The following is an 11,324-nucleotide window of genomic DNA, read 5'->3' as shown; positions in this document are numbered from 1 at the left end:
CTGGTATCTACAATATACTTCTATACTTCTACCTACAGAGTAATGAATGGAGATCCAGTGCAAATGTGAAAAGTATATATATATATATATATATATATATATATATATATATATATATATATATATATATATAGTGGGTATAATATATAGTGGATATTAAAATGAAATGATCAGACTGGTGTAAGTGAACGTCTAGCTGTTGTCTTATTAGGTGACCTCATCTTGTTCTTGTCTCAGTGGGCTGAACCCTGGTTATTGGTGGGCTGGGTTGCTGTGGGTAAGCAGGGCGACCCCCGTGCCCTCGGCGAGGACGCTCCCCGTGAGCTCCTGCATTAATCCACATTCCTCGCACTACGGGTTCAAAGTGCACCCTCGCTCTAGTGATCCGCCCCGGCACAGGCCTGGGGATTTGGGCTTTAGTGAGGGATGGATGGATCCCCCCCCCCCAAACACTTCTCCAACTCTCAGTTCTCACATGACCCAGTGAAATAGAGATAATGGCTGAGGGGGAGGTGTGTGTGTTATGGGTGAGTGTGTGTGTACTCTCGGAAAAAAAAAGAAGTATGCTTAAATTGTGCTGAAATAGGTCTGTACTTAAGTTATTTTGGAACCAATAATTTGTACTTAATTACTACTTTTTTGTAATTTAAATGAAATAAATTTGCACTCATTTGATATTGAGTAAACTAGTCGTATGTTTTTTTTTTTTTTTTCGCCACTATTTAATATAATTTAAATATATTTGTGTGAGCTGTGTCCGACTGAACATTAAAAATCTATTAAAAATGTGATTAAAATATAGATTTAACATCACATTCATTTTGAGGAGTGTATAAAAACTGGGGAAAACAAAAGCAATATATCTCATTGCTACAAGTACTTTTTTTTACGTTCTTTTACCGACACTAAAGTGACTAAAGTAAACTTTTTTTTAGGTATAAATTTAACACATTAAAGTTAATTAAAAGTAGAGTTTTATTGCAAAAAATATCTACTCCTTTAGACTCGTTTAGTAAAAGTAGTTTCATCATAAAAAGCACAGTTTCATTAAATAATACTAAGCATATATTTTTATACACTTAAATACATCACCAGTATAAAATCAGCACAGTTAAATAAAGTATATTTTTTTCAAAGTAGACTGAATTACAGATTAAGTAGGTAAAAATGTAAGTATAAGTAGAAAAAGTATACTTGAGTTATTGCGCATGTAGTTTAAGTACACTATTATTATATTTAAATACACAACCTTTTTACAAGGGCGTGTGTTGGACGGCCTGTCAGGAGCTTCATAATTGTCCTAAAGAGACATCGTTTTCTTTTCTCTTTTATTTTCTCAGTCTAACACCTTTTCTTTGTCTTCTCTCAGACTGGATTTCGTCCAACTCCCAACTCTCTCATTTGGAGCACTTTGATATTATCTGGCATGTTAGAGCAAGTTCACCGTTTCTACCACCACAAACCACCACCACCGCTGCACCAGTAGCAGAGGAGCTACACCTTCCCTTCTCAAATATATTAAAGGAATAAGTAGTTCAGTATTATAAAGTTAGAATAGGTGGATATTGGGTTGGTTTTCAAAATAAAGGGCCATATTCAGATTCAAGTGAACAGGGGTTGGACAATGAAATTGAAACACCTGTCATCATTTTAGTGTGGGAGGTTTCATTCATGCTAAATTGGAGCAGCCTGGTGTTCAATCTTTATTAATTGCACATTATTGCACCAGTAAGAGCAGAGAGTGAAGGTTCAATTAGCAGCAGGGTAAGAGCACAGTCCTGCTCTAAATATTGCAATGCACACAACATTATGGGATTATGACATACCAGAGTTCAAAAGAGGACAAATTGTTGGTGCACGTCTTGCTGGAGCATCTGTGACCAAGACAGCAAGTCTTTGTGATGCATCAAGAGCCACGGTATCCAGGGTAATGTCAGCATACCACCAAGAAGCACCAACCACATCCAACAGGATTAACTGTGGACGCTGTAAGAGGAAGCTGTCTGAAAGGGATGTTCGGGTGCTAACCCGGATTGTCTCCAAAAAACATAAAACCACGGCTGATCAAATCACGGCACAAATCAATGTGTATCTCAACTCTCCTGTTTCCACCAGAACTGTCCGTCACCACAATCAATTATTGTGGTCTAAAAGCAGGTGTTTCAGTTTCATTGTCCAACCCCTGCAATTTGTGTGTGATTTGATTCAAGGTGTGCTCAATAACCCTAAACCTCTGATCCTAAAATCTCTCCCTCTGCTCATTAAAATTATATATGTTAAATGTGAAGAATCATTCCAAACCCACATTATCACTAAAAGCCAGAGCGGTAACAAAATAACTTTCAGACCTCAAATAATGCAAAGAAAACAAGTTCATATTTATAAAGTTTTAAGAGTTCAGAAATCAATATTTGGTGGAATAACCCTGTTTTTTAATCACAGTTTTTAATCATGCATCTTGGCATCATGTTGTCCTCCACCAGTCTTACACACTGCTTTTGGATAACTTTATGCTGCTTTACTCCTGGTGTAAAAATTCAAGCAGTTCAGCTTGGTGGTTTGATGGTTTGTGATCATCCATCTTCCTCTTGATTATATTCCAGAGGTTTTCAATTTGGTAAAATCAAAGAAACTCATCATTTTTAAGTGCTCTCCTGTTTTTGTCCAGAGCTGTATTTATTTCACTATTTTCACAAAGTTTAAAAGTTATGCTAGTCAACCAGCAAGTCTGTCAATATCAATGATCACTCAAATCCCTTCTGTTCTATAGAAATGAAGCTGAAATCGTCCCTGATATGTTGCAGAAATGGACAAAATTATAAATTACTGTTTTTGTTTTAACCTTATAAAATAATCAGACAACACCAGAGTTCTGATTTCTTGTCAGACATGTAATATTTACACCAGCAAATCTTTACAGGGATCAATTTTAAGAAGAAAGCAACACTCAACAGTCGTTAAGTCCATCGCTCTTGTTTACCGAGGAGCCACGCCCCTTTTTGTAAAGTCTGTAGAAATGTGCTTTTCTAGACATAAAAACTTAAAGCAGTTCAACCTTTTTTCTTTTCTTTTTGTACAAAAGTGCAAATTGGAACAAAACGTCTCTCTTTTTTCAGTTATTTTTTTCTTTTTTCGTTTTGTTTTCCGTTTTATTTGGAATCCTTCAGTCATTAGCATTAGCATTAGCACACACCAGTCGTATGAACGTGAACCACGTCCACCTCTAACTATGCTAACGTCATATTCAAGTAAAGTGCTTCCCCACAGCAGCATCCAGGTGGTTCAGGTGGTTTCAAGTGTCCTTTTTTCGTAGTTTTTCTCCTGTTTTTTTGTTTTTTTATGCAGTCCTGTCCTTTAGAAGGCAAAGTCAAAAAATGAGAAAACGAGTCACAGGAAGTGGACAAAAAAAAATCCTCTAAAATCAGACGAACTCCAGCTTGCCCCGGCCGCTGTAGCGCCCCCAGTGGACGAGGGACAGCAGTCTCTGGCCGCTCAGGTCCGACTGCCGGATCTTGTCGCAGGTCAGGCAGCAGTTTTCGTGGCCCCCCAGCGGCACCATGCACTCCAGGTCCAGCTTGGCGGAGCCGCGGCCCTTGGCGAGCTGCTGGCCGTGCAGGCTGTACTGCAGCCGGGAGAGCATCTCGCTGCGCTGCTGCCTCAGCCGCCGGCTCTCGCTGCGCAGCATCCGCACCGCCAGCATCACCAGCAGCACCAGGATCAGGCCGCCGGCGATCGGCACGGCGATGACCGCTGCCCGGAACCACACCTCCTTAGCCGAGGGGATTTCCTGCACCCGGGCTACCAGGTGATGACCACTTCCTGGCTGTGGACGACTCCTGCGATCTGCGGAGAAAAGAGAATCGATATTTTAACGTGAATTAAAGCAATTTCTCATTTCTAAAGCTAATCTAGGCCTCTGTAGTTTTGTAACAAAGGCTACCAGGCTAATGCTAATCAATCAATCAAACAACCTTTATTTCGACTCGGATGTACATTGAGGGCAGCCCTCATTTCCAATGTAGCCGAGCATTTACAAAAACAGGAATTGACATGACAGAGAAAATAAAAGTTAATTTTAATTATTGTTAAATAGCAGTAATTAAAACATAAAAATGGATAAAAAAAATAAAAGTAGAATTAGAATAAAATATAAAAATAAAATAATAAAAATATATAAAATTAATTATTATAATTAAGTATTAATTAATAGTATTAATTAATTAATAATAGTTTTAATTGACAAAAAATTAAGATCAAAAGAACGTAAGACTAATACAACAAAAATGAGTTAAAATCTGTACATGTAGTTGTACATAATACAAAAAAAAATCAAATAAATTAACTAACAAAAATAAAAGCAATAATGCTAAAACAGCTAATAGAAGGTCATATCCCAACAAGACCTACTTGTTCCAATAACTGTACGATATTATACCCTGAAATATGGTTTCATATCACCCACCCCTAATTATTACATCAGGGTACTACTTTTTTTTTTTTTTACTGTTTTTAGAAAAAGAAAAATTCACACTGTTCTCATTTCCCATTATATATCTACTAGAGACTATAGATTATATCTGTCCAGTATCATTTATTTTACTTTAATCCTGGATATATGGAGATATGTGGAGTGCATTATTATTAGTAGTATCATAACATTTCACTTTTGTACACCAATGTTTACCACATTTAGAGAGGTTTGGGCCTGTATGGAGAAGTTTTTGATTTCTGTGGGATTATTTTTTAATAATTTTTAATGATCAAAATACAGCTCTTGAGAAAAATAAGAGACCACTTAAAAACCTCTGGAATAAAATCAAGAGGAAGATGGATGATCACAAGCCATCAAACCACCAAACTGAACTGCTTGAATTTTTGCACCAGGAGTAAAGCAGCATAAAGTTATCCAAAAGCAGTGTGTAAGTCTGGTGGAGGAGAACATGCATGAAGATGCAAGAAAACAGGGTTATTCCACCAAATATTGATTTCTGAACTCTTAAAACTTTATGAATATGAACTTATTTTCTTTGCATTATTTGAGGTCTGAAAGCTCTGCATTTTTTTGTTATTTCAGACATTTCTCATTTTCTGTAAATAAATGCTCTAAATGAGAATATTTTTATTTGGAAATTGGGAGAAATGTTGTCTGTAGTTTATAGAATAAAACAACAATGTTCATTTTACTCAAACATAAACCTATAAATAGCAAAATCAGATAAATAGTGAAGACCAAATAGTGAAATCTATTCCATTTTTACGTGAGTAATTAATCACCAGGGTACAGTGTGTTTTAAAAACAATATTCTAATCTGAACAGAAGGACCCTCAAACTAGGTGAAAATGTAATTTTATTGAATCAGACTCGTACCCAGGCCGTCCCCCCGGCTGTAGCTGAGCTCCTGCAGGCCTCTGTAATTGCACATGTCTTCATGGCAGCACTCCAGGCCGGCGGGGACGTCGTAGGTGGACTCAGACCGGCACACGCTGCCCGAGTTCAGCAGGGGGTCGTAGCAGCCGTGGGACAGGGGGGATTTGGTGCTCTGGGGGTCCAGGACTCGGGTGAAGCAGGCGTTCAGCTCTGATTTACACATGTAACCTGTAGCCACGCAGTGAGGAGCATCACAGTAACACCGGATTTCTCCTGAGAGACAAAAAACACAAGAAAGTCAATAAAGACAATTGCAGATTTCATTTTCCAGTCCTGCTGGAAAATGAAATCTGCATCTCTATAAAAGTTGTCAGTAGCAGAGGTTCAGCATGAAGTGCTGTAAGATTTTGTGGGAAAACAAAACTGCACTGACTTTAGACTTGATAATAAAACACAGTGGATCAACACCAGCAGATGACAGACATGACTCTCCAAACCATCACTGATCATCAGTACATTTTACATTTCATTTAAAGGAAATCAAGGGAGAAATCAGAGTCTGGAGGAAGAGTGGAGAGACACACAGTCCAAAGCTGCTCGAGGTCTAGTGTGAAGTTTCCACCAATCAGTGATGGTTTGGAGAGACATGTCTGTCATCTGCTGGTGTTGATCCACTGTGTTTTATTATCAAGTCTAAAGTCAGAAATACGGATTTCATTTTCCAGCAGGACTTGGCACACTGCCAAAAGCACCAATTGGTCTTACAGTAAATAATATTCTAATTTTCTGTAAGTGTGACTGTAAGCCATAATCATCAACAATAAAATAAATACACACTTAAAATAGATCACTCTGTGTTACAATATTAATAATAATAATACATCTATATAATATATGAGTCTTACATTTTCAACTAAATCACTGATATAAAAGTAACTTTTCAATGATACTTTCATTTTTTTGAGATGCACTAATGTATATATTTATAATTAGACTTCTTAGACTTTTTTTTACACTGCTGTTATATATATATATATATATATATATATATATATATATATATATATATATATATATATATATATTATTGAAATACAGTTTTAACTGATAGACCAACAACAAAGTAGCACGTAATTGTGAAGTGGAACATGTAAATGATACATCGTTTAATCAAATACAAATCTAAATAGTGTGATGTGCAAAAGTCTTCAGTCCCCCTTTACTCTGAAACCCTTAAATAAAATCCAGTGCAGAAATCACTGAATAAGTTAATAGAGTCCTGCAGATGTGATTAATTGAGTCTCAGTATAAATATAGCTGTTCTCTGAAAGCCTCAGTGGTTTGTTAGAGAACACTTGTGAACAAACAGCATCATAAAGACCAACAAACTCAGCAGACAGGTGAGAGATAAAGTTGTGGAGAAGAATTTTAAAGCAGGGTTAGGTTATAAAAACATATCGCAAGCTTTGAGCATCACAAGAAGCAAAAATTGAAAATGTATTTTACAACTGTCACAACAAACCGATCAAGACATGAAGGTCCTCCCAAACTGATAGATAGACGTAAGAAGTTGCCACGAGCCATGTATGGACCAAAGTTGAGCTTAAATGCAAAACTTGGCCCAAATGTGTGGCGGAAAAGTAACACACTGCTAATCACTCTGAACACACCATCCTCACTGTGAAACATGGTGGTGGCAGCATCATGCTGTGGGAATGGTTTTCTTCAGCAGGGACAGAGAAGCTGGTCAGAGAGATGATGGGAAGATGGATGGGGCTACATAATACAGGGCAATCCTGGAAGATAAACCTGAGAGATTGACCTTCCAGCAAGACGATGACCCTAAACATACAGCCAGAGCTACAGTGGAATTGTTTAAATTAAAGAACATTCATGTGTTAGAATGATCCAGTCTTGAATCACATTAAGCTTCAGTGGCGAGACGTGAAAACTGCTGTTCACAGACGCTCTCCATCCAACCTGACTGAGCTTCAGCTGTTTTATAAAGAAGAATGAGCACAAAGCTGGTAGATTGCACCAAAATGTGGCTCTACTAAGTGTTGATAATGGGGGGCGGGTTTAAATACTTTTGCACCCCACACTTAATTAGAATTTTGAAAAACATGTATTAATGTCTTTCCATTTCACAATTATGTGCTACTTTGTGTTGATCTATCACTTAAAATTTCAATAAAATACATTTAAAATACATGTGTGGTTGAATACTTCTGCAATACACTTTATATTGTATTTCACATATTATACACAAGTTTGAGCACCTAAGGTCAAGTTATATATATCTTCTTGTTATTAAGGTTTTTTTTTTTAACTAAATACACAAACATATTTGGATACCTCTGACCTCAATATATATACACACATTCTGTAAATACTGTAAACAAATCATCTATTCGAAGCTTTAGACAGTTTTTGGCTGATTTTTCATTTGTAATATTTTAATCTTGTTCTTTTTAAAGACATATACTCATGCGAAAGTTTGGGTATTCCTTGTTCTGAGATTTGACATTAAATATATATAATAAATATATATACCCATATATTTATGCATGTATGTGCAAAACTTGTGGGCACTCCTACTTTTGATATATATTTTTACGCAGACATTAAAACTCTTTAAAATAAAAAATAAAAAACTTAAAGGTTTAATGGCTATTTTTCCAGAAAAGCACTTGAAACTTTAATTTTAAACATTTTGATTTTATCATTTTTAAATAAATATAAAAATTTACCCACATGTTTGAGCCCCCTTGAACTTATATATATATGCACATATATACAGATATATGCTAAATTCTTAAACTTTAAACAGTTATTGGCTAAATTTTCTCAGATAAACTACTTTAAACTTTACTTTTACTTTGAAACATTTTGAACTTGTTATTTTTAAAGAAATACACTTGTTACAAATGTTTAGGCCTCTTCGGGCTTAATATGTGCACATATATAGACATCTGTAATAAATTTTCTCAGCTTTGGACAGATTTCTGGCTGTTTTTCTTCTAATAAGCCACTTTAAATTGTGTTTTTTATCATTTTGATTGTAGTATTTTTCAAGAAATATACTTTTGGGCACCCCTGGTTCTGATATATTTAGATGTATGTATGTAAACAATTTTTTTTACCAAGATTTGGGTGTATATATATATATATATATATATATATATATATATATATATATATATACTGTATATGTAATTCTATAGATTTTTCTGTTTGTTTTTCCTCCTTTAAACTACTTTAACCCCCTGGTCTTTGTATATACTGTAAATAAATAAATTATCTATAACACATTCTCACAGCTTTAGACAGTTTTTGGCTGATCTTTCTGCAATAAAGCACTGAAAACGTTGACTTTAATTATTTTGATCTTGTTATTTTTCAAGAAATGTACTATTCTGAGCTTTAATATTGTTTACAAGAATATGGGTTAAACTACAGCCTACAAATAATATACTACACAATAAAACTTTCACGTACTATACTAGTTAATAGATAATAGATAATAATATAATATTATAATATGTGGGTATATATACACATACTATATACATTTTATACAGTTTTCTGTCTGATTTTTTTTCTCCAATAAACTACTTTAAACATATATACGTATAAACAAATTTATACATTTGTAGCTTTGGACTGTTTGAATTGTTGCACCAGGAGTAAAGGCATCAAGTTATCCAAAAGCAGTGTGTAAGACTGGTGGAGGAGAACATGATGCCAATATGCATGATTAAAAACTGTGATTAAAAAACAGGGTTATTCCACCAAATATTGATTTCTGATTTCTTAAAAACTTTGATTTCTTAAAACTTTATGAATATGAACTTGTTTTTTTCTTTGCATTATTTGAGGTCTGAAAGCTCTGTATCTTTTTTTTTTTGTTATTTTAGTCATTTCTCATTTTCTGCAAATAAATGCTCGAAATGTTGTCTTTAGTTTATAGAATAAAAAATAATGTTAATTTTACTCAAAAATATACCTATATTTTGATATATAAACATATATACACATATATAATACATTCTCACAGCTTTAGACACTTTTTTCTTGCTGGTTTTTCTCAAATAAACTACTTTAAACAGTAATTTTGAGCTGTTTTTTATTATTTAAACCCAGTTCTCTGGTTTTAAATGAGCTTTTCACACTTTTTTAACTTTAAGTGTATGAACAGCCCCTCACCTCTGGTCAGCAGCACGGCCATAGCGCACAGCTCCAGCTGCAGCCAGATGTGGACCAGGCTGGGGTTCCGATCCATCTGTGAGACCTCGGTCACTTCCACCGCTCTACCAGCTTCTCCTGAACAGAACCGGGCCATCCGAACCCAGCACCATCCTCCCAGCCTCTCTCCCAGCCAGAACCCGGTCCAGACTCGGTTCTGCAGCCCCTGTAGAACCCTTACACATCCATAGCAGAACTTCTGAACCCTGGAGATCTTCAGAACCAGCAGAATCCACACAGATATCCTCCTCCCAGCGCTCCAGCACTGAAACAGAGCTCCAGCTCACACTGCACACAGGCACACCACACAGACCACGCCCACACACACGCTCATTGGCTTACTGGGTATTTATTTAAATATGACGATCAGGAGGAAACGCCCCTTTCAGCCCATTGATAAAATAATATTGGCTCAAACTGACTGAACTGTCACTCTTTCTCAACCCCATTAAGATCAACACTGCTGACACAGATGTGCAAATGCACATCTAAAGGACTTCTCATATTTTTATTTGATTAAAATTTTAAAAAACATAATTTTTGTTCCACTTCACAATTATGTGCAACTTTGTGTTGATCTAACATTAAAAAGTTGTTGTTGTAAGGTGACGAAATGTAAAAAAGTAATGTAATTACTGTAGAATTTGTTTGAATGTATCTGGACTTACATTTCTAAAGTTTTATAAACGTTTCTAAGATTTTTTTTTAACGATTAAATAATGTTTTATATAATTTTACAATGAGGTTTTGGATTAAAAAGTATTCTTTTAACATTTCTCAAACTTTTTTTTTTCTTTTACAATTTCACACCAAAACCAATCCTAATGAGTTCCAGCTTAAAAATTGATTTAGTGGAACCTAGCTAAATTGGAGGGGAACAAATTAGAAATAAATCTATATAAAAAACAACAAAAAAATAAACTAAAAAAAAATATATATATATAATTGCAACGTTACTTTATTTCAGTAATTCAGTTAAAAATGTGAAACTCCTATATTATATAGACATATTAAACACAGAGAGATCTATTTTAAGTGTTTGTGTGGGCAGTGTGCCAAATCCTGCTGGAAAATGAAATCCGCATCAGTGTTATGTCATCTGCTGGTGTTGATCCACTGTGTTTTATTATCAAGTCTAAAGTCAGTGCAGTTTTGTTTTCCCACAAAATCTTATAGCACTTCATGCCTCCCTCTGCTGCTGACAACTTTTATAAAGATGCAGATTTCATTTTCCAGCAGGAGTTGACACACTGCCAAAAGTACCAATTGATCTTATATAATATTTAAAATTTTTAAAGAAATAAATGCCCAAAATAGATCACTCTGTGTGTAATACATCTATATAATATATATAAGTGTCACATTTTGAACTGAATTACTAAAATAAAGTTACTTTTCAACAATATAAAATTTTTGGGGATGCACTAGTACACAAGATCTATTTTAGAATTTCTTTGTATATCTAACAGTCTATAATTTCTAAAGTTTTAGAATTTATTAAAACCCTTTATATAATTTAATAAATTATCATTTATAAGATGCGTTTTTTAAAGATTCTACATTTTCAATATCACTTATTTTGGCTGGGGATGTTTTCTTTAACATGATTATTTATTATCTAGCAATTTCACACTGACTATGCTCACATGTTCAGCCAAAATTCTTAAGGAACCTCAAGGAAATCACATCCACATTCAGTATAGGACCCCAG

General features: G+C 35.0%; 1 protein-coding gene across 1 annotated transcript; it reads right to left on the bottom strand.

The window, feature by feature from the left end:
* Positions 1–2,640: 2,640 nt before the first annotated feature.
* On the bottom strand, positions 2,641–10,115 carry bambib (BMP and activin membrane-bound inhibitor homolog (Xenopus laevis) b). Its single transcript, XM_022678678.2, has 3 exons — positions 9,575–10,115; positions 5,369–5,641; positions 2,641–3,843 (listed from the first exon to the last, which is right to left on the bottom strand). The coding sequence occupies exons 1-3, from the start codon at positions 9,708–9,710 to the stop codon at positions 3,422–3,424; spliced, it is 831 nt and encodes a 276-aa protein (XP_022534399.2). The 5' UTR covers positions 9,711–10,115; the 3' UTR covers positions 2,641–3,421.
* Between the last annotated feature and the right edge of the window lie 1,209 nt (positions 10,116–11,324).

The sequence above is a fragment of the Astyanax mexicanus genome, chromosome 4, assembly GCF_023375975.1.
Source record: "Astyanax mexicanus isolate ESR-SI-001 chromosome 4, AstMex3_surface, whole genome shotgun sequence".
NCBI lineage: Eukaryota > Metazoa > Chordata > Actinopteri > Characiformes > Acestrorhamphidae > Astyanax > Astyanax mexicanus.
Note: the sequence above shows the minus strand (reverse complement) of the source record. Positions and strands in the feature narration are given on the sequence as shown.

What these genes read in the sequence shown, in the direction of transcription:
- bambib (XM_022678678.2), bottom strand. Translation starts at nt 9,710, where the DNA reads ATGGCCCGGTTCTGTTCAGGAGAAGCTGGTAGAGCGGTGGAAGTGACC. An exon ending in GGCCGTGCTGCTGACCAGAG is followed by an intron (nt 5,642 to 9,574) that starts GTGAGGGGCTGT and finishes TTTGTCTCTCAG; the next exon opens with GAGAAATCCGGTGTTACTGT. An exon ending in CAGCCGGGGGGACGGCCTGG is followed by an intron (nt 3,844 to 5,368) that starts GTACGAGTCTGA and finishes TTTTCTCCGCAG; the next exon opens with ATCGCAGGAGTCGTCCACAG.